General features: G+C 44.0%; 2 protein-coding genes across 2 annotated transcripts; both read left to right on the top strand.

The window, feature by feature from the left end:
- The first annotated feature begins 308 nt into the window (after window positions 1-308).
- Window positions 309-1244, top strand: LOC141126421 (olfactory receptor 6B1-like). The gene has a single exon (XM_073612364.1). It carries the CDS (start codon window positions 309-311, stop codon window positions 1242-1244), a length of 936 nt encoding a protein of 311 aa, XP_073468465.1.
- Window positions 1245-13463: 12219 nt separating this feature from the next.
- LOC141129613 (olfactory receptor 56B2-like) lies at window positions 13464-14399 on the top strand. Its single transcript, XM_073617711.1, has one exon. The coding sequence runs from the start codon at window positions 13467-13469 to the stop codon at window positions 14397-14399; it is 933 nt and encodes a 310-aa protein (XP_073473812.1). The 5' UTR covers window positions 13464-13466.
- Window positions 14400-24275: the final 9876 nt, after the last annotated feature.

The raw sequence follows: 24275 nt of genomic DNA, 5'->3' as shown, positions 1-24275 counted from the left end.
CTTCATTCTGCACTTCTGTGACCTGTATTCAGCGGACAGCAGGCTAAAGCCCGCTGGAATTCAAATTCAGATGTCCGCTAAGTTTTCCAACTCTTGTGGAGTGGGTTGGGGCATCCTCAGACCAAATGGTCACCTTGGCTCAAGTTGAATTCTGCTGGTGGGTTATTTCCAATAACGAATGGATACATTGTAAATTGTGATTTAGCTAAGTGCATGGGCACTGACAACTTAATGAAATTTTGGCTAAGGATACCCTCTAACCCTCATTCATTCTCTCGCAGCTATAACTGCAGCCTTGACCAGTCAATATGAACAATTCGGATGACTTTTACTTTGTCCTCACCGGTTTCCCTGGCCTCCCTGAGAAGTTCTACTCTGTTGTTGGAATGACAATCTTCCTTGTGTATGTCACCTCCCTGTGTGCCAATGACATTGTAATAGGGTTAGTTATACTGAAAGGCCACCTCCACCAGCCAATGTACATCATCATTGCCAACTTGGCCATATCCGACCTTCTCTATGACACCTCCACTTTGCCGAAAATGATTTCCAAGTACTGGTCTGGTGATGGGAAACTTTCATTCACTGCATGCTTTATCCAGACACCTATCGTGCACACCCTGAACTGTGTGGATTCGCTAACAATTACGCTGATGGCCATTGATCGCTATGTCGCTATCTGTAAGCCGCTTAGGTATAATTCCATCATCACCAATCCATCGACCATAAAATTGTGTTCAGTCACCTGGCTGGTTTGTTTTGCCATTGGGATGTTCGTCGCAAGCTGGGCCCTGCCACTTCCGTATTGTGGGCCCAACAAAGTCAGGGCCTTCTACTGTTCTCTCTCAAAAGTCGCTATTTTGTCATGTGCAGACTCATCTCAGGTTAGAAGGAATGGTTTCTACGCTGGAATAACCATGCACATGGGTCCCCTGTCATTTATCATATTATCTTACCTAATTATTATTGCCAATATTTGGATGACTACCCGTTTTAAAAACTGGCAAAAGGTGTTAAACACTTGCATCACCCATTGGTTTGTCATCACGTTGTTCTATATCCCCCGCATTGTTGAATATTCCTATAACCAATATGAGCTCTTTCCCCATCCAGACCTCAATGTCCTGATCGTTTGCCTTTACACCTACGTGCCACACTTCTGCAGCCCAATCATATTTTGTTTAAGAACCAATGCAATTAGGAAGACCTTGGGAAAAATTGTTCAAAAATTGATAAATGGCTAAACATGAAATATAGGCACATAGGCTTCTCAACCAGTTTCAGAGTCTTGTTGTTATATCATTATTATTAGCATTACAATTATTCGTTTGTACGACCCTTTGGAAGATGTTGAAGCTATAACAACATCGTACAAGTGAGAGACGAACAAATGGAATCTGCAAACATGATTTCACCTAGACTGAGTGTATTGGAACTAATTCTCTCAACATTGTACCCAATGGTGTTAATTACATTGGAATGATTGTTTGTTCCCAGTTAGTCATATAAATAGGGAATCCTTCGTAACTTTTTTATCCTGATTGGAGGGCAGAGAATGAGGAGGTTGGGGGGTGAGCTCAAAGTTCAGAGGGAACGTTGGCTGTTTGGCCAAACCCTGGACTTTTTAATTGTTCAGAAGGAGCCGAACTTCACGTATGGTAGTGGTACAAATACTGCTACCATACATGGTGGCTTCCATCACCCAGCCCCATGCATTAACTGGCCGGGCATCCCTGGCTATGTCAACAATGGGGTGGGGTTAGTGGGACATCTGAGGTGGCAAGATGGCTGCTTAGAACTAAATGGCTTCATTATGAAAATGTTAATGTTAGCTTGTTTCTTCTCTTACATGTACACTGGCATAATGCATAAATAATTCTGATGACTACTGAAACATATGATTTATATTTGGAGAGCCTGTGGCAAAGCAAGTTCCTAGAAACTCATCCAGACGGTTATTTTCTGAATGACATCCAAAAGCCAAAGGAAATAAACATCCTTCGATGGTGACTTCTTGATGAACCATAATCACAAGACGATTAACTCTATACTTGCTGTAGATCTTATTAAGCTTTGTTTGGTCAACTTATATCTTGACAAAACCTACCTTACACACATAATTTTGTGTATTTAGTCTGAAGCGTCAAAGATTAAAGCAGATCAACTGACTCAAACTTACTTGATTCTGTCTGGTCTCTATATAGCTACATATTATCCTTGAATTTGGTATCACTGATTAACAGGTGTCAGGTATTTGTTCCTGGAAGCAAAAGATTCCACGACACATCACTGACCAAATATGGCCACATTGGGCAATGTCAGTAATTGAATCATGGCCATGGACATGGCCATGATTGTCAATGACGTCTCCTGGAAGACCCTGTCCCTTTGTTTACTTTAGATGTTATTTGCCAGCCCAGGCGCCTCCCATCTGGTTCCTGCAATGTGATTGAGATGGGACACTATAGGCTTGTAGAAGGGAGGATTCTGCCATCTTGGTTACTCACATACTCCCAGCCAAAAGTCATCCTCCACAAATAAATGGATGTTCACATAATCAGCTTTTTAATGCTTTACTGCACCATGAACAGAGTTCCTCCCAAAAAACAAGTACAGCTCTTCCTCCTTCCATCTGATATCAGCATTACTGTACAGTCAGAACTCAATTTTAACATAGGGATGCCGACTAGCACTTCCACTTTTCACAGCTGTAGGCTCCCTTAGATGGGTTCTCCAATGCGGGACTATACTGGGCTACCCCAAGGGGCGTACTCGGCTTGGGCTATAACTTAGATAGTGAAGTTCTGTAGCCTATCTTTTCCCATCAACCTTTGCTCTAAAGTACTTCTTTCCCTAAATTATAAGGAAAAAGACTAGCCCCACCCATGGGTGGGGTTTCCATAAAGGGGGTACTAACCACTGCTTACAGATGTGTTGGGTTTGGCAGGTTTTTTTTTCTTTTGGCGGGTCAGTGGGAGATATTTATCTTCATTGACATGAATAAGCATCTCTGAACAACATAAATGATGCTGGATTTATATTGGGGGATTTTTTTTAAATAAAAGACGCTGGATTGATGCTGGATTTATATTGGGGGATTTTTTTTTAATTAAAAGACATGTCAAAAGCTGTGTGTGTGTTTATTTACTTTTCACTTTTTTCACTATGTACCCCTTACTTATTCACAAGAGTATTGTTAAAGGGGGCTTCCAAGAAGAATAACACCTGTAGTCTCCAACAGCCACCAAGTCAGGGTTGTTAGGTCCTGGTATAGTTCAGGAGGTGATGCTCCTCCTTTCTTGGCCTGCCAGGCTGCATGCTCAGATAGGGGTCTAGTGAGTGTGGATTTTTTGGGGTGACCCCATACTTTAGTAGAGCTACCCCCAAAGGAGTCACTGTAATTTACCCGGCTCTTTCCCGATCTAGTGCAGAGGCAGCCAAGCACACAGCAAAAGTTCATTCACTCTTGGCTCAGAAATCAGTCTAGAGGTTGACTTTTTTGATTTTTTTTTTATTGCTGAAGAACTTGGAGAGGGAGAAGGGAGGTATGGTATACTCCAGACTCCCTGAATATTTGCAAGAGGACACTTCTCCTTGTTAAGTCTCTCAGATGTCCCCTTTTTAGAAGCTATCCCAATCAGGAATACTACTGGCTTCTCCACCCAAAGGACAGAGCACACAGTCACTAGGACCTTGAGCTCAGGTCCATACTCATAAAGTCACAGGATCACCAGATGCCTCCTTGCAGTATCCACTGGACACTCTTTAGTGAGGGAGAGGTTAATGCTCACAATGCCACAGGACAGCCAGACTCCTAACTTCCAGGGGCACTCTTTAATGAGCTCTCCAGACCAGGTCCTTCAACCTCTATGAATAATATTTGTAAATCAGGATAGCTGCTGCAGATGGGGGTTGCCACCCCGACCCAGATGGGTGGTTTCCCTATAACAGGGAGAAGACACTTCTGCTCTAAATCCCAGACTATTTAAATGCCTCTCCATCCCCCTGCTGGACACATCTCCCTAGGAATTGGTTAGATCATACCAAATATTCAGGCTGCCCATTTGCCTTACTCAGCCCACTTTGTTCCAGAAACCTCTGGAAAGCAAGGGAGAGCAATCAAACCTTCAGCCTATGAGATCCATAGCAGCTAGAAGTAACCATCAACTTATCCACTGTGCACTGAGGAGCCAAAAAGAAGAAAATTTGCACAGCCTACAACAGCCTAAGAGGGTTCTACACATTTTGTCTTATTTTTTTTGCATGGGGTTCCCTCCTAAAATTCACACCAGAATCAAAGACAACTCCATAGCCAGGAAATTGACAAGAATAAGGTGGTCAAGGGAACCTTCACATTAATGACTAACCAAGGTTAACCAATCGTACAGGTGGGTGTCACCACAAGGTACACTGCCAATAAAAAGAGAAGAAAGGTAGAGAAGGACAGCACAACTCCATAGCCAAGTGGCCGAGCTTATTATAGTCTGTGTGGAGACAGACTGAAGGTTCAGGTGGACCAAAAGTTGGCCAGGAAGCTGAAGGTCTGTTTTGTGTCCTATGTGATGTTGGACTACCCGTGTGGGAAACCTGCTGTAAATAAATTTTCTTTGATAAAAAAAAAGTGAGCACAATATAATTACAATATCAAAGGGTTCCAGTATCCACCAGACACTTTCCAGTGAGGGAGAAGTTATTGCTCACAATGCCCCAGGACAGCTGAACTCTTTTTAATTTCCGCTCTTTAGTGAGTTCTCCAGATCAATTCCTAGATCAGCAAAGATTTTGGGAGTAGGCCACCCAGCTATGCCACAGCAGGGACATCGATGATCATCTAGCAATTTTGAGCAAACTGCCCAGAGGAGCAGGGCCCTTCAGACTGGGGACTTCTCCTCCAGAACAGGAACATGGGTGCTCCAGGCCTCAGGCTATTTATGTGCTCTTCTGCCACTTACTGGGCACACCTCCCCAGGGATTGGCTCAAGTGTCATAAATATTCAGACTGCTTTTTTGACTTTCCAGCCCCACTATATTCTAGAAAAGAGTCTAGAATGCAGGAGGAAATAATCAAACCTGCAGCCTGTGAAACACAGAACAACCCAAAGCAATCAATATAAGTATAGTATAATACTGAAACTTACAAGACATACGCAAAACACACTATTCGATTTTCACAAATTGAAACGCTTAAAGTTTGACCTCACATTATATGGTTTTGGTAAATCTGACAACAATCTGCAGAAAATCTAATAGTGTGTATGGGGTCTAAGAATGACCCCATAGACATTTTTATTTTATTTATTTAAAATTATTATAAAGTCATCATTTTTTGTGATTGAAATTTTTTTTTAGTTTTTAATTTTATTTCTTTTAAGTTAATGCAAATCACATTTAATACATTGTTTCACTATGGGTAATTTCTAAAAGGAGAAGACAGCAGATGGACTTTATCCCTCTGTAATTGTAACTTTTTTTTTTATCTGTAACAGAGAGGGATTAGAGAGAGGTGGTGGAGAGAACAGAATTAAACACTCACCCTTCTCCCGCCCAGGCCAATTTTCCGCTTTCAGCGCTGTCACTCTTTGAATGACAATTGCGTGGTCATGCAGCACTGTATCCATATGACATTTTGATGATTTTTTTTTCAGACAAATAGAGCTTTATTTTGATGGTATTTAATCACTACTGGGATTTTTATTTTTCCCAAAAAAACGAAAAAATACTGAAATGGAAAAAAAAAACAAAATAGTGATGCGCTGACGAGGCTGCTCTGATGGGCACTGATAGGCTGCACTGATAGGTGGCACTTGTGGGGCACTGATAAGGCAGCACTGGTGGGCACTGATAGATGGCACTGATGGGTGACACTGATGGGCAGCACTGATAGGCAGCACTGATAGGTGGCACAGATGGGTGACACTGATGGGCGGCACTGAAGGGCGCTGATAAGTGCCACTGATAAGCGGTACTGATAGGTGGCACTGATGGGCACTGATAGGCACTGGTAGGTGACACTGATAGTCAGCACTGATAGGTGGCACTGATGATAAGGGAATGATTGGCAGCACTGATGGGCACAAATTGGCATCACTGATGGGCATTATTAGGTGGCACTCATGGGCACTGATAGGCAGCATGGATATGCACTGGTAGGTGGCACTGGTGGACACTGGTGGGCACTGATAGGCAGCACAGATATGCACTGGTGGGCACTGGGAGGTGGCATTGGGGGGCACTGAGAGGCAGCAAGGAAATGCACTGGTAGTTGGCACTGGTGAGCACTGGTAGGTGGCACTGGTGGGCAGTGATAGGCAGCACGCATATGCACTGGTAGGTGGCACTGGTGGTCACTGCATAGCAGCAGTGGCTCTCTGTGTATTGGACTGATGTCTCTCTGACAGAAGCCTGTAATTGGCTGTGAGCATGAAGGGAAAAATACCCCATTATGATCTTCTGTTTACATCACATGATCAGCTGTCATTGGCTGACAACTGATCCCATGGTAAGGGGCCAGAATCAGCCGCTTACTCCAATCAGTGTTCAGCTGAGTCTCATTGACTCACTGATCACAGAGCATGCCGCGCGCACGTGCCACACGGGGGGCGCGCAGGTGGTGCAATCTCAGGAGGACATACATGGACGCCCTCCCGGCAATTAAGGCCCGCGCTGTAGCCATAATTCGGCTATAGCGCGGGCGGGAGGTGGTTAATCACTGTTGCTCTCTCTCCATGTGCAGGTTGACCAGTCTTGTCTCCGCCCCCTCCTGTAGTTTTCTTCAAGCAGCCTGTAGAGGGTGGAGCCTTCTGTGCCCCTCCCACAGCTCTGCTCTCTCTCCTTGTGCAGGGTGACCAGTCTTGTCTCCGCCCCCTCCTGTAGTTTTCTGCAGTGGTAGTGGATGGAGCCTGATTGGCCCCTCCCAAAACTCTTCTCTCTCTTCTTGTGTAGGGTGACCGATAATGTCTTCGCTTCCTTCTGTAGTTTTCTGTAGGCAACCAGTAGTGGGTGGAGCCTGCTGGACCCCTCCCACAGCTCTGCTCTCTCTGTCCTTGTGCGGGGTGAACGGTTTTGTCTCTGCCCCCTCCTGCAGTTTTCTGCAGGCAGCTTGTAGTGGGTGGAGCCTGCTGGGCCCCTCCCACAGCTCTGCTCTCTGAACAGACTGTCTACAGCAAAATGATGATGTCACTGCTACTTTTACAAGATCTTATTTGGGTTTACAAGGATATTTGGTGCTCACAAAGTGGTTTTATATCCTTTATGACTACTGAAGAATGTATTTAATTGAACGTTTTTGTGGAGTTTGGCTTTAAAACCCCTAATATCATTATTATTTTTTTTTTTTTTTTAATTGCTGCCCAGGCCCACTGAGGAGATTTTCTCTCACTTCCTGTCCTGGGGGACACAACAGAGAGAAGGAAAGGTCATCTTAGATGGTTGTCACCAGAACAACTTTTGGAAGACTGCAGAACAACACTTCTTACTTTCTCTCCTAGGATGATATTGCACTTGAGCATGATATGTTTAAGGATTTTTTGTGAGTGTAGGTACATTTAGGCAGGCATTGCTGGAAGCTGATCTGTGTGGGCTGGGAGTGACCTAGAATAGCAGCTGGTTACTCACATGCAGCATCACTTCTTGGTCACCTCTCTCTTCCTTCTAGAAGATGCTAGAAGGAGGGGAGGGGAAAAGGGGTGGAGCTGCATGAGGTGTCTCAGGGAGCCCTGACCAATCACCAACTAGGACTGGCAGGGGGCAGGCCTCCTTGAAATACCCAGGGCCAACCCAGCTGGGGAGGAGTTGTCGGTGGAAGAACTGAAGATGAAGCACTAGGTTGTCGGGGCCTTTGAGGGCTCTCTGGGGGGGGGTTCCTCCACCCCAAACTCGCTCATCCATGTCTTTATGGACCTTGCTTTGTGCACTGGTCCAAATCATTTGGTGGAGGGGTGATTATGGTGTGGGGTTGTTTTTCAGGGTTGAGCTTGGCCCCTCAGTAAAGGGAACTCTTAAGGCGCCAGAATACCAAATCATTGTGGACAACTTCATGCTCCCAACTTTGTGGGAACAATTTGGGGATGGCCCCTTCCTGTTCCAACATGACTGCACACCAAAGCAAGGTCCCTAAAGATGGATGAGTGAGTGCACTCACTGTTCCCACAAAGTTGGGAGCATGAAGTTGTCCAAAATGTCTTGGTATGCTGATGCCTTAAGAGTTCCCTTCACTGGAACTAAGGGGCCAAGCCCAACTCCTGAAAAACAACCCCACACCACAATCCCGCCTCCACAGAATGATTTTGACCAGTGCACAAAGCAAGGTCCATAAAGACATGGATGAGTGAATTTAGGGTGGAGGAACGTGACTGGCCTACACAGAGTCCTGACCTCACAGTGCTCACAGAAGCTCACAGTGTGCAGTGAAATCAGAGTAAGTAATTTAAGTCCAGGAGAGGAGAAGGTACAACTGTTCAAGACTGAAGGAAAAGGGAGGATTTAGATGTAGAAATATTGGGTAAACGTATCTTTTTTGGTAAAGTAAAACAGACTCATTGTATCCATAGAGGAGATCTTCAATTCCAAGACTGGAAGTCCCTCCAGAACAAAAAAGTTCAAATGAATATAATTAGCAATTAGGAATGGCTGTGGTGGGAAATCACCTGGGAAGGTTGTATTGTTCTCGGCACATCTATAAAATCCCAGACAGCCGGCACTTCACCCATGAGAGGAGCTCTGAGTGTCCTCATCCGATGGTGGTTTGAAGGGTGAGTAATATCCAGAGAACGGACCAATTCACCAGCTGAGGATAATTTTCACATAGCTAGGACCTTCCCGTGTAATAAGATTCTTCATTGTACAGCCAAAGAGCGAGGCAAACCTGCAGCAGTTTACTCATCAGATAGTCTGTCTGTGCTGATTTAATTATCATTCCTTGCTAAATGTAGACAGAACCGATTTCTATAATTAATGTATCTACTGAGCTACCAACACCATACAAAGAGTCAGAGTTAAAGAGCACAAAAAAAATAAATAAAAAGATTGTCCATTGCCAGTTACTCAACACTAGTAGCAAAATGCTCAAATAAAATAAATAAAATATAAAACACAAATGTATAGTAAATAAATAAAAATAATAAATAGTTAAAAATATAAATAATAATAAAATAAAAGATTTTGCATTGTCAGTTACTTGTCAGTAGTAGCATAAATGTAAAATAACAATAATACTAATAATAATAATAATAATAATAATAATAATAAATAAGTAAAAACATAAATATTAAAAAAAAAAGATTTTGCATTGTCAGTAGTAGCATAAATGTAAAATAACAATAATAATAATAAATAAGTAAAAATCTAAATAATAAAATAATAAAATAAAAGATTTTGCATTGTCAGATACTTGTCAGTTATAGCATCAATGTAAAATAACAATAGTAGTAAATAAGTAAAAACATGAATAGTAAAATAAAAGATTTTGCATTGTCAGTTACTTGTCAGTAGTAGCATAAATGTAAAATAATAAATAATAAAATGATTATGTTTGTCTGTTGTTTTCGAAGAGGACCTTGACATCTAGGTATGGGAGTTGGGGGGATGTCAAGACGTGCACGTGAATTGGATTAAAGTGAGGGAGAGGAGTGCATAGTTAGCCTCACTCTCTCTTCCCAAGTTCCATCTTGGCAGGACAAAAGTCGAGACGGTTGGAGATGGGCTGGGCGCAGTGGTTGACCAAGGCGTCTTTTGTGTCCTGCCGTGCTCTTAGCGTGCCACATCGCTTGCAGAAACCGCCTTCATGACCATTGGTCCTATTTTGGTAGGTCTCATCCGTTCAATCTGCCAGAGTCTGTCTTCACATGATCGGGACAGACAAGTCCCTATATCACCGAATGTCAATGACACGATGGTTACCCTCAACCTTGTTTTGGCCAGCCTGTCAAAGCTGTTGGCTGGGATGTGGCTGCTGCGCATGCTACAGCTACTAGGAGCCACAGGTGAGAGCTGGATGACAAGTAGGGACCAAAAGTGAGCAAGCTGCTCTAAGAAGGGCATGACATGCCCTTACACCAGAGTTGCTACCCCGCCCTGAACACCCCATATACCCCAAATAATAAATACATAAAAATATAAACAATAAAAGATTTTGCATTGCCTGCTATGCTGCTACTACGCATCAGTAGCATAAATTTAGTAGCTTAAATAAAAATAATAAATAGGTAAAAATATAAAAATATATTTAGTAGCATAAATGTGAAATGAAATAGATTTAAAAAAATGTTAAACACAAAGGTATTGTAAACAAATACAAATAATAAAATAATAAATAAGTAAAACTATAATTATTAAATAATAAAAAAATGAATAATAAAACTAAAATAAAAGATCTCATACCTCCCCTCCGTTCCCTGTAATAGAAGACATATTATACTCTCCTCACCGGTGTCCCGTGTCTCCTACCTCCCCTCCGTTCTCATTAATAGAAGAAGTATTATACTCCCCTCTCCAGTGTCCTGTGTCTCCTACCTCCCTTTCCATTCTCTGTAATAGAAGATGTCTTATACTCCCCTCTATGGTGTCCTGTGTCTCCTACCTCCCCTCTCCTACCTCCCCTCAATTTCCTGTAATAGAAGAGGTATTATACTCTTCTCTCCGGTGTCCCGTGTCTCCTACCTCCCCTCAATTTCCTGTAATAGAAGAGGTATTATACTCTTCTCTCCGGTGTCCCGTGTCTCCTACCTCCCCTCTGTTCCCTGTTATAGAAGAGGTATTATACTCCTCTCTCCGGTGTACTGTGCCTCCTACCTCCCCTCCATTCCCTATAATAGAAGAGGTATTATACTCCCCTCTCTGGTCTCCCGCTTCCCCTACCTCCCCTCCATTCCCTATAATAGAAGAGGTATTATACTCCCCTCTCTGGTCTCCCGCGTCCCCTACCTCCCCTCCATTCTCTGTAATGGAAGAGATATTATACTCCCCTCTTCGGTCCCCCACATCCCCTACTTCCCATTTATTTAATTTAATAGGAAAGGTATTATACTCCAGTGTCTCCTACAACCCCTCCATTCTTTCTAATAGAAGAGGTATTATACTCCCCCTTCCCGGTGTCCAGTGTCTCTTACTTTCTCTACATTCCCTGAAACAGAAGAGGTATTATACTCCCCTCCCCGGTCTCCCGCGTCCCCTACATCCCCTCCATTCCCTGTAATAGAAGAGGTATTATACTCCCTCTCCGCTGTCCTGTGTCTCTTACCTCCCCTCTGTTCCCTGTAATAGAAGAGGCATTATACTCCCCTCTCCGGTCTCCTGGGTCCCCTACCTCCCCTCCATTTCTTGTAATAGAAGAGGTATTATACTCCCCTCTCCAGTCTCCCATGTCTTCTACCTCCCTCCATTCCCTGTAATAGAAGAGGTATTATACTCCCCTCTCCGGTCTCCTGTGTCTCCTACCTCCTCTCCATTCCCTGTAATAGAAGAATAGAAGAGGTTTTATACTCCCCTCTCCAGTCTCCTGTGTCTTCTACCTCCCCTCCATACTCTGTAATAGAAGATGTATTATACTCCCCTCTCTGGTGTCCTGTGTCTCCTACCTATCCTCCATTCCCTGTTTTTGAAGAGGTATTATACTCCCCTAACCAGTCCCCATGTCTTCTACCTCCCCTCCATTCCCTGTAATAGAAGTTTTATACGCCCCTCTCCAGTGTCCCGTGTCTCCTACTTCCCCTCCATTCTCTGTAATAGAAGAGATATTTTACTCCCCTCTCCAGTCTCCCATATAAAAACAATTAATATGAACAGAAAAGGAATGTGCAGTGCAAAACAGGGTCCAAAATGTTCTCTAATATGAACCCTAGCACAGAACTCCAGGCACTTTTTTTTAATTCAAATAGTCCCCCCAGAATTTTTAAAAAATAGCAAAGTATCCTAGGCTGCTAAACTCAATTTGTTCTCTGCAATACCTCCTTTTGTCCACAAGGTGTTTTCCGGGTTGGATGAAGGCTAACACTACTCAATCCAAAACCTAAACCCAACAGAGGAGATAATGTGACTTTAGGGTGTCATGGGCCCTCCCCCTGAGGAGGTGTCACCACAGCACCATTCATGAACTGTATATTCAGGCAGCAAGTGTGGCTGACGTCATCAGATTCAATCAGATTAGTAGCTTTGAATGATCTATGGATGATCTCTAGGATGATCTCTGGCTTAATGCCCAAACATTTACTTATATGGAGAGACCCTAAAGTCATGTACCATAGCAGCATTACTCCTGCTATTATAGCTGATAGCTTCCCATCATCAATGGTTGTTAAGAACACAGGCAAGTGCAGGCACCGCCAAGTCCTTAACAGCCAGTGACATCACCTGGCCACATTTACCTATATTTACCTTGAACATGTAAGTAAAGGAGCCAGGGATATTTACAAAAGAAAAAATGGAATGGAGATTTCCCCTCCAGGTCTGGTCTGAATTTTAAGGAGGATCCCACAAGAAAAGAAAAAAAAATAAAGGACGTGGTGCCTCCCCCACTATATTGCACATCAGACCCGAAGGCATCCAGTGACATCATTGACCAAATATGAATATGTCCATATATGACCTCATCCGTGATCCCCATCCATTCATATATATGAGCTGTCCTGTCTTTTCGCAGGAGTGAATCAGCGGGACCAGAAGTGCGCCAGTTGACAGTTTTTTTGGGTTTTTTCTCTTTTGGCGGGTGTCAGCCATCGTAATTATGCACATCATGGGACTTTATTTATTAAAGAGTTTTTCAAAAACAATATGTGTGTTTTTTTTGTTACTGTTTTTTGTGAAAGTTTTTTCTGAATGAGTTAGGGTACTATGTACCCCCAACTCATTCACATGGGGTAGGGGCCATATCTACCTGCCCCCTTATTGTTAAAGGGGGCTTCCAGATTCCAATATGCCTTCCACCTACAGAATCCCACAACCACCAGGTCAGGGTTGCATACTTGGATAAGGGACTGGTATGGATTTTTTGGGGGGACATTTCATACACCTTCCTTCACTGCCATCCACTAATGCCCCCCCCCCCCCCAGGCTCTCCTGTTTTTTTGTTTTTTTTTAATTGTCAAAGGTATTGATATGCCTGCCTTTACACGCACATGTTCTTCCAAGACTGAGCAATGCTCACATAATAATGTGTGAGCACAGCTTAGTCCTGTGAGCTCCACCTATGTGATGTTACGCCCCCTCACAGGAAATGGAATAGACATGATTGTCCTTCTGCTCGAAGAAGACTGCTGACCCTGGACTGAGGAGGAAGCCAGAGACGTTGCTGGAGCATGGAGTGGGAAGGTAAAGAGACTGGATCTTTTTTAACACAGTGAGATAGAAGAACAGAAAAAAGCAGGAAAAAAAATCCTAGAGCTCCACTTTAAAGATAGATACTATAACATCTGTGTAATTGTCCTTTTTACCGATTCTTATTTTATTTTAACAGAAAATTTCCCACATTGCCAATGGCCAACCAGTCTGAAACATACCGTTATGTCCTGGTTGGGTTCCCAGGCCTTCCTGAGGAATTCAACACCATCGTCTCCATTCCCTTCCTCCTACTCTATAGTGTGTCACTATGTGCCAATGGAATGGTCATTGTCCTGGTTGTCTCCAAACAGAACCTTCACCAGCCAATGTACATCATCATAGCTAGCCTGGCCATCTCTGACCTTCTCTTCGACACAGCCATATTGCCTAAAGTCATCTCCAAGTACTGGTATGGGTCTGACTCCATGTCCTACCACGAGTGCTTCCTACAGATGACCATTATCCACACCTGCAACCCTCTGGACTCACTCATCATCATGCTGATGGCCATTGATCGTTATGTTGCCATCTGTAGGCCACTGAGATACCATGCCATTATCAGCAACCGAGCCATCATAGCCTCCTGCCTCATGTTATATTTCATGGCGTTTGTGATTGGACTTTGCGTTATGTCGTTGGCCAACCAGCTTCCCTACTACGCCATCAATAAAATCAAAAGCTTTTTCTGTGCCATCGGAACCACGGCAGTCACATCTCGCATTAACGTAGTGGTCATCTTGCTGAAAGCTTATTATATCGGTTTGGCCTGCCACTTAGGTCCGCTGTCCTTTATCGTGTTCTCGTACAGCATCATAATCACCAATGTCTTCTCATCGGGCCGGTCCAGGACCTGGACCAAGGTGCTGTACACCTGCATCACACACTGGTTTGTCATTGCCGTATACAACGTACCCCGCCTGGTCGTTTACACCTATGAGCAGCTGCCGACCAAACCCCAACCTGACATTTACGTCTTCCTGATCTGCCTTTACACATTTGTGCCGCATGTGAGCAGCCCCATCATATTTTGTCTCAGAAACAAGGAAATCAAGAAAACTTTAACAAACATTTTTGGAAGTAGACATTAATAAAAATCTAATTTTGTATTTTAGCATTTTTAGGGTCAGTACTGGGACAAGTTCATCAAGCATCCAGGGTGAAGATTCCAAACTACGTCCCCCCCAAGATGTATGAGCATCGTGCATCAGCAAAAAACCCCTACCCCCCAAAGAAATCAAGCACTACTCTGCATGCTAACCCCATAAGCATACACACCTTCGCAAGCCCAAATTCTCCCCAGAACATGTCCCCCCCATAAAAATGTCCCTTCCTAAAACAAATTCCCTCCCCCAAATCCCCCCTCCAAGCACAAATCCCACTCTCCCCACACAAATCCTTTCACACCCCTGCAATTTCCCCATAAGCATGTATCCTCCCCCCAGCACAAATCCCCCCGTAAAAATTTCCCTTCTTGGTACAAAGCCTTCCCAGTATAAATCTCCCCACCCCAAATTTCTCCATGAGCACAAATCCCCCCCATCACAAATCCCCTCTCCTAGCACAACTTCCTCCCCCAATCATCCCTACTAGTATAAATCCTCCCCCAAATCCCCCTTCCTAACACAAATTCCCCCCTCAGTCCCCCCTCCCAAACCGCTCACTAATCCTCATCTCTTTACCCCCTCCTAGCACATTCTTAGTGCGTCTCTTTGGCTTGTGACTTCCTATGCTAAGATGAATGAAGTAGTGATATTGCTGTCACTACCCCTGTCAGCTGGTAGCAGCAGGGACTCTCCAGGTGGTGCCCCCCACCTCTCATGATACCAGCACCTGGGGCAGCCGCCCCTCCTGCCCCCCCCCCTCCAAACCCTGATGAGGGTTCGCTGCGTTCCTCACAGATGATGAATGTGTCAATCAAGGTTCAGAGCAAGGTGACCCAAACCTGTCTTCAAGTCCCAGTAAAGATGGCCATACACACATCTATTGTTTATACGATTACCTAAAAACTAGCCATATGCCAGATTACATTGGAATGTTGTCTAGGTCATCTTTATCACAGGGAAACCTTGCACCATTTGAAAACATAGCCCCAACCTAGGGTCACCATACACATTACAGTCTGTCGATACAATCTTTGCACAATAAATTTTAGAATAACCTAATTTATAAAGCAGACCAGCCTAATCTATCAAATCATACTGTGTGCAATCAGGCAGGCCCTTGTACTACATAGGACAACCTTTTCAACACACAGGAACCCTTGAAATAACTCAGACCTCAGGGAACCCCTGCTAATGATTACTATATCTACAACTCATGATGCATTGGTGCAGGGGTCTCCAAACTATGGCCCTCTAGTTGTTCAGGAACTACAATCCCCATCATGCCTAGTCATGTCTGTGAATGTCAGAGCTTTACAATGCCTCATTGGACGTGTAGTTATGCAACAGCAGGAGGGCCGTAGTTTGGAGATCCCTGCATTAGTGTGATGGGCAGTGGGAAGAATGCTTCTTACACTTGTGGTCATTGGGAAAATGACCCCATTACAGATAGTTTAAAAGATCAATGGTGTCAGTAGGAACTTATCTAAGAGGTAGAAATTGCTCAAGGAACCCCCCCAACAGCCTCTGGGGGAACCCTTGGGTTCCATGGAAGCCTGATTGAGAAACCTTGACATAGGTGGTGGTAGATCTAAAGGAGGTTGTTAATCAGATTGTAATGTGTGTGGTGAGCTTCAGTCTCATTTCTCTACCTGACCTTTCTGACTTGTCCCTCACCCAATTCATATGTAGAAAAGTGGGAATAATATCTTGTATCCTTGGGTGAGAAAACATAGCAACAGATATGGCTGACCACCAAGTCCTTCTCAGCAAATTGTGGTGCACTAGAGATGACATGTAGACTATTATGGAGATGGTACTGGTGGCATAATGCCACCTATAAAATAAAACTCTGATGTGCTTCCATGGATGCACTGAACCAGGTTTTTATCAATATATCTTGTGACAGTAAACAGTAGCTTTCATACTTTAGACTTGTCACTTCCAACTTACTAATTGGCAAGCCATTACATAAAGATCTTCAAATAGAGTTCTCAAAAAAACCTGAGGCTGCGGCCTCAATTCAATTTAAACTTCTATCTCCAACCCTAAGTGTGCATGAGGTATCACTTGAACCATAGCCAACGAGAAGAGAGCAGTGAAGCCTATGGATACCATCATAGGTGTGCGCAGCCTATTGCATTAGGGTGTGCACCTCAAAGGGTATTTTTTTTTCTGATGTTATTTTTGAATCCTGCCCTGATGCTCATATGATTACCCCAGGGAATAGACAGTGTTATGCAGTCAGTGTGGATGGGGCAGTAGTCAGGACCATCAGTGATCTCTCACCCCTTCATCATGTCCTTAGCTCCTCCAGGCTCGTCTGGCCAATCTATGAGCTATATGTGCATCCCCGGACTCCAGTGAAATGTCACCATGGCAACCAGGAGGCAGCGCAAATGCCGCGAGAGGATGGGGATTCAGTGGAGCCTAACTGGAGGACAGAGGGAAGAAGACAGGGGTGAGGAGCATGGAGAAGGGTGGTCACAGCTCCAGTAGCCTCTGTGATGTTAATGAGGTAGCTCCGCATGTGGGTCAGTAGCGCGGATGGTGCAATGTGACAGGGGAGCATTGGCGGGGTCACCATTGCAACCCCTGAAACTCCCATGGAGCCTGTCACTTGTACACACAGAAGCCGAGCTTCTGCGTATGCAAGTGACAGTAGCGAGTGGCAGGTAAGGGACTGTGAACTTCCAACTCTGTTCTTCCATGTTCTGCCTGAGAAAAAGCCCTGTGTACGCGGGGAGATTAGGGTGTTTCCAGGCACCCCAAGCACACCCCATGCACACACCTATGAATACCATTATAAAAAAAAAAAAATGCAAAAGCTTTCACAAAGCTAAATTTGTCAAATGAAAGATACCCATTTTCCAGGCTAATGGGCAATGAGGTGTCAAAAAATAGCAGGGGGGGGGCATTGCAGTGGGGAATACCTGGCGATGGTCCCTGCTATCTCTATGATCCTGGGGGGGCCGTAAAATCAATGTCATGACGTCACTTCCAGCTCTGGCAGATGTAAACACTGCATTTTTTTTCCTAGAAAGTAGAGATCAATGTTTTATTTTTTTATTTCTTTTACCCATTCTTTCCAGGGTAGATGAGATTACTGGGGTCTTATAGACCCCACATGTCTTCATAAGGAGGAACTGTCATGCCTTATTTCAATCATAGGAGATGTTTACATTTCTGTTGATAGGAATAAAAGTAAAAAAATAAATAAAATTGAAGCACCCCCATCTCCACGTGCTTGCATGCAGAAGTCACACCTGCATGCATAAATGGTGTTCGCACCACACATGTGAGGTGCAAACGTTATAGCGAGAGCAATAATTCTAGTGCTAGACCTCCTCTGGTCAAAAACATTGTCTTACTGTATATATATAATTGGGTTATATATTGTGTTTTTTTGCATTAAAATTAATTAAAGTGTGATTTTTCCAAAAAATTGCATTGAAAAAAATCGCTGTGCAAATACCATGTTATTCTCTAGGGTCTCTGCTAAAAAAATATATATATGATGTTTGTGGGTTCTGAATATTTTTAATAGCAAAAAAAATACTGGTTTTTACATGTAGAAGAAAGAGAAATCCCCAAAATGCACCAAAACGCACATCAGATCCTTTGGGTCTAGTATGGATTTTAAAGCAGATTCCATGCAAAAAAAAAAAACCCAAAAAAACATGATGTCCATATAAAAGTCCTTACCATACCCTTTATCTGAACATGCAGGCTGACCAACCAGCAAAGGAGGGGGAAGAGCTTATTCCTCGCCTTCCTAAACCATAACAGACCACAAATATGTTGATGAGGACAAGGGCCTCTTCCCCGCAACCCTGGATGGGGGTCTGTGGATGGGGGCCTATCAGAATCTTTAAAAATTAAAGGAGCCCCCAGATCTGATCCCTCCCATGTGATAAAGTATGGAGTACATAGTATCGCCAAGCATTTGACAAGTCCTCTATTAAAATAAATAAAAATCCCCCAAAAGAGTCCTTCATTGTAAAGCCGTCGTCAATAACAATGCCTGTTACCTGCCGACTTTCCGAAAACAATACTGACGACCTGGTGCCTATGAATGACAGTTCCCTAAGCTGTCATCAGCTATATTAGGGAAGGGGTGAGGTTAGTAGTGACATCATTGCCCAAATATTGCCAACTCCATGAAATCATTCCCCGCATCTATTACCTTTTGTACCACCACCCTCCCTTTAGAATGTAAGCTCTATGAGCCGGGCCCTCCTGTCCCTTCTGTATTGAACTGTAACTGTAATTATGCTGTCCCCCGTCTACATTGTAAAGCGATGCGTAAACTGTTGGCGCTATATAAATTGTGTTAAATAATAATAATAATAATAATATGGTCTGTTTCATTCTCTGCATGAAACTTCCACCGATCTGTAGCTTATAACCCAAAAATATCCTCCCTGTTACAATGTTGCAATCATACAGCAATGTCCAAGTACAGAGGAATGAATACAAAGTCTTATTGCACATAGAATCTGAGGGGTCTATGAAAGTCACCATCCAATAATTCCCCAAACTCTCACAGATAATGGCTGTAATTTGCCTAATATGTGTATTTCTAATAATCGACAGCTCCTCCTTGTGGTCATAATGCAGTTGTTCCTTGATTATGGTATGTCAGGAAAAGAACACATTAAGGCCACTAGAGGGAGCTGATGATCAGAGGAAATGAACATATAAGACAAACCATGACCAATTATTGATAAGAGCCGTGTGAATGCTTGAGACAAAATTGTGAATTTATATACATGGACTCCCATGTCTATCTTCTCAATAATTATTCTCTTGTCGTCTCTCTGTGAAATCTAATACAAAAGTAAAAAAACCCACAATCAACACTTTCACCAGGAATTCACCCAACAATAATGACTTCTATTAAAAAAATCTACAGTGCTTATATATAAAAATTCAATTTCTCACAATCCTGTTCTCATCATCCTCCTCTGTTTTGTGTCTCCGCCCATCCTCATAATAGCAAATCAGGGAATGGTTATGGCAATGGTCACCACCGTGGTCTGTGGAGGCTCTGTATCTGCTGTGCCCATTATGAGGATTTCCCACCATCCTTGTGCTGAGCTCCCGGGTGTGTACAACTGCTGTACCCATTAAGAGGGGTTCTCACCATCTCTGAATTCCCGGGTCTGCACACCTACTACACCAATTATGAGGGGTTCCCACCATCCCTGTGCTGAATTCCTGGATCTCTACAGGAGGAGGGGTTCTTACCATCTCTGCACTGGATTTCTGGGTCTGTACACCTGCTGTTCCCATTATACGGGGTTCCCACCATCCCTGTGCTGAGTTCCCGGGTCTGTACACCTGTTGTGCTCTGTATGAGGGGTTCCCACTACCCCTGTGTTGTGTTCCCAGGTATGTACACCTGTTGTGCTCTGTATGAGGGGTTCCCACTACCCCTGTGTTGTGTTCCCAGGTATGTACACCTGTTGTGCTCTGTATGAGAGGTTCCCACTACCCCTGTGTTGTGTTCCCAGGTCTGTACAACTGCTGTACCCATTATGAGGGGTTCTCACCATCTCTGCACTGAGTTGCCGGGTCTGTACACCTACTACCCCAATTATGAGGGGCTCCCACCATCCCTGTGCTGAATTCCTGGATCTGTACACCTGCTGTGCCCTGTTATGAGGGGTTTTCACCAGCTCGGCACTGAATTTCTGGGTCTGTACACCTGCTGTACCCATTATGAGGGATTCCCACCATCCCTGTGCTGAGTCCCCGAGTCTGTACATCTGCTGTGCATATTATGAGGGGTTCCCACCATCCCTGTGCTGAGTTCCCAGGTCTGTACACCTGCTGTGCTCAGTATGAGGGGTCCCCACTATCCCTGTGCTGAGTTTCCAGGTCTGTAAACCTGCTGTGCCCATTATGATATGTTCCCATCATCTGTTCTCTGAATTCCTGGGTCTGTACACCTGCTGTTTCTATTATGAGGAGTTCCCACCATCCTTGCCTTAAGTTTCTGGGCCTGTACACCTGATGGCAGGAGTTCTCCACCATCTCTGCACTGGTTTCCATGATCTGACCACTTGCTGTGCTCATTATGAGGAACTCTCAACGTAATTGCACTGTGTTCCTTTGTCTGTACAACTGTTGTTCCCATTATGAGGGGTTCCCACCATCCCTGTGCTTAGTTCCTGGCACTACACACCTGCTGTGCTCGTTATGAGGGGATTCCCACCATTCCTGTACTGAGCTCCTGGGTCTTCACATTTGCTTAGTCTATTATGAGGGGTTCCCATCATCCCCGTGCAAGGTTTCTGGGTCCACACATCTGCTTTGTTTATTATGAGAGCTTCCCACCCTTCCTGAAATCTTTATACCAAAACAATGGGTCGAAAATGCAATGTTCATGAGGTCCGAAGAACCCCAAACTGTGTGGATAGAATGGGAAAGCTAAACACAATACCACCCTAATTTCCCCTAAAAATTCAAAAATTGATAAAAAGATGGTCAGAGCAGAATCACATTTCTGTGCTTGGCAGTCATGGAAGGTGATATATTTGTATTTGGCAGTAGTAGTAGTAGAAGGAATGATAAGGCATCATAAACCGTAATCCTCAAAGGATTTCCGAGGAGGCCCTGTTATAAATAGTCTGGTGTGCAATTTCAGGAAGTCTGTGACACTGGGATAGTGACTTATACTGACCTACAACCAAACTTTCATTTTTTTATACATATTTAATCATTCTTACTGTGATGGAGTTATCTTCCTATAATGTAATTACATTTATGTAGAATATACCACTCAATCACCAAACACCACTTAATGACATGGTCCAGAAGTCCAGTGAGACACATTAGATCTCCTAGGAGGATTAGACATTACATTTATATCATATTAGGTCTCTAACAAATCAAAATTTTCTCCAGATGGAGAATATGCTGGTCTTCAAAGTGTGAAGCCTTGCATGGCTTTACGTCTAAAAAATCAAAGCAGTGTGAGCAGCATGAGAAGATTAATGAAAGACCTGCAAAATTCTGGGATATACAAAAACAAGTGGGCATGACCAGATTAAAGGGGGGGGGGCATTAAGCAGAACATGGCCCATATGCCACAGTCCTTGTACCCACAAACTACACTAATAACTGTGCCAAAAGTCTCACAGACACACATAAACCTTAGGTTTAGGTATGAGATTCAAGTTTGATATTGATGCAAACCTCAAACTAAATTTCTTCTGTTCCCAGTTCACTTAAGGAATGTTACGGGTTCATTCACAGATGCAACAAAATCTAATCCCCAATAATCCATTGCATGAACTGTGCCAGGTGACATAGTGTAGTGTTGCCAAGAATGAGGGATTGTATATGTTCCTGCCCCCTCTCTATAAAAGTTAGTTCTTCCCTCAGCCCTCTGTCAGAGTGTGTCAGAGTTGATAAGAGTTGATAAGGACATTTGAAAGTGATTTTATTTAGAGATCGGCTGTCCTGGGTACATAGGAGTACATAGGAGAAAGGGCACATTACAGGGTGGGCTGGAAGGCAGGAGACGGGTTAAGAATGGGTGGGGAATGGTTTGAGGATATGATGTAAGGAAAAAAGGGGAAGTGGTCATAGCTTAGAGAAACCTCAGGCCGGGTTCACACTGGTTAGACATGACAGTCGCACCACTTTGGATCCGACTTTGCCCTGTGACTTGAAGTCCGACATGCGTCCGACTTCAATGAACAGGGATCTGACTTTGATCCCCGACAATACCAGGCACTGTGTCTGGTATGAATCTTTAAGGGGAACTCCAGGCCAAATTTAAAAGAAAATGGCATGGGTTCCCCCTTGGGGAACATACCAGGCCCTTTGGTCTGGTATGGGTTTTAAGGAGAACCCCTACACCAAAAAAATGGTGTGGAGGACCCCCCAAAATCCATACCAGATCCTTATCCCAGCACACAGCCCGGCAGGTCAAGGAAAAGGGGGGGAACGAGCGAGCGCCCCCCCCCTCCTGAACTGTACCAGGCCGCATGCCCTCAACATGGGGGGGTGGGTGCTTTGGGGCAGAGGGGCCCTGCACCCCCCACCCCAAAGCACCTAGTCCCCATGTTGATGAGGACAAGGGCCTCTTTCTGTCAACCCTGGCCGTTGGTTGTCGGGATCTGCGGGTGGGGGATTTATCTGAATCTTGGAGCCCCCTTTAACAAGGGGCCCCCCAGATCCCGGCCCCCACCCTATGTGAATGAGTATGGGATACATTGTACCCCTACCCATTCACCTAAAAAAAAAGTGTCAAAAATAAAACCCAGTACACAAGTTTCTTAAATAATTTATTAAGCACCTCCGGCATCTCTTCCGACTTCATCTCCCCTCTCCAGCTCTTCTGTCTCCTCCGCTGATGTCGTCTGCCTCTGCCAGGTTCTTCTCCCTGACTAAGGCCCTTTTTCCCTGATCGCTCAGTTTGGCTGGGGGGTCCGCTTTAGGAAGAGTCCTGGGGTGGATCCAAACATCTACTATTTATGGATGATGGAGGCCACGGTGCTCATTGTGACCTTCAATGCTGCAGAAATTTTTTTGTACCCTTCGCCAGATCTCTGTCTCCATATAATCCTGTCTCTGAGGTCTACAGACAATTCCTTGGAAATCATGGCTTGGTTTGTGCTCTGACATGCACTGTTAACCGTGTGACCTTATATACTGTAGACAGGTGCGTGCCTTTCCAAATCATGTCCAATCAACTGAATTTACCACAGGTGGACTCCAATCAAGTTGTAGAAACATCTCAAGGATGATCAGTGGAAACAGGAGGCACCTGAGCTCAATTCTGAGTGTCATGGCAAAGGCTGTGAATACTTATGTGATTTTTTTGTTTTTTAATACATTTGCAAAAATTTCAAACAAACTTCTTTCACATTGTCATTATGGGGTATTGTTTGTAGAATTTTGAAGAAAATGTATTTAATCCACTTTGGAATGAGGCAGTAACATAACAAAATGTGGACAAAGTGAAGTGCTGTGAATACTTTCCAGATGCACTGTATTTTTGAAGAATGGGTGTCTAGATCATTTTATTGTTATTATCTTGTTATTTAATAAAATCAGCTGTGTATACTACAGTGCTAATAAGATGATGCAGTCCCTTGATCTCATCATGTCCCTCTGACAAAATGGCACATTTGTCTTGAGCCTGTATCATTTCCTTCCACTATACTCCAAACCTAGAACATGACACATGGCCAAGTGGGGTGTATCCTATCCTGCCAACTACGCCAGATACTGTATGCAAGGGGGACTACAATTGGGCAATTGTTGGCTCCAAACTATGCAAATCCCCACCCCGTTTCTTCTCAGATAGGACAACTGCCCACCTGTTGTTGAGATACTCTCCACCATGTTGTCATATTCCTGACCTAAAGATGACATTCCCAGCCAGAGGCCTAATGTTTGAGAATAAAGAATGTCCACACAAAAATGCATTTTCCCGCATTGTACTGCAACTTTTTTGTGACATTGACATACGACCCAACTCTTCGGCTTGGACCACCACGTAGAAGGTTAGACATTCTGTAGCAGTCATTTCAGCACAGAACGCAGGTACACATCTTTAAGCCATCTTTCCTTTTTTACCCCCCCCCCCCCGGGAGCACCATAGATTTAGGACCACATTCCTATGTATACAAAGTCCACAGCAATAGCTTCCATCACCAAGTCACAGGACCCACAGCTGAGCATCAGGGGGGGATCAAGGTGCTTGCTTTAGTAAGCCAGTCTCTTCCCAATGTCCCTTCATTAGTTCTGCCTAGCCAGGCACACTAACTCCCAGGATTCATCACTTCCTACATAGAGGGCTCTGTCCAGGCCTCCAAGGCCTTATGTGCCCCACTGCAGGACCTT

This window comes from Aquarana catesbeiana, linkage group LG02, assembly GCF_042186555.1.
Source record: "Aquarana catesbeiana isolate 2022-GZ linkage group LG02, ASM4218655v1, whole genome shotgun sequence".
In the NCBI taxonomy this organism is placed as follows: Eukaryota; Metazoa; Chordata; class Amphibia; order Anura; family Ranidae; genus Aquarana; species Aquarana catesbeiana.
The sequence above is the reverse complement of the archived record's forward strand: the minus strand, read 5'-3'. Positions and strand labels throughout refer to the sequence as shown.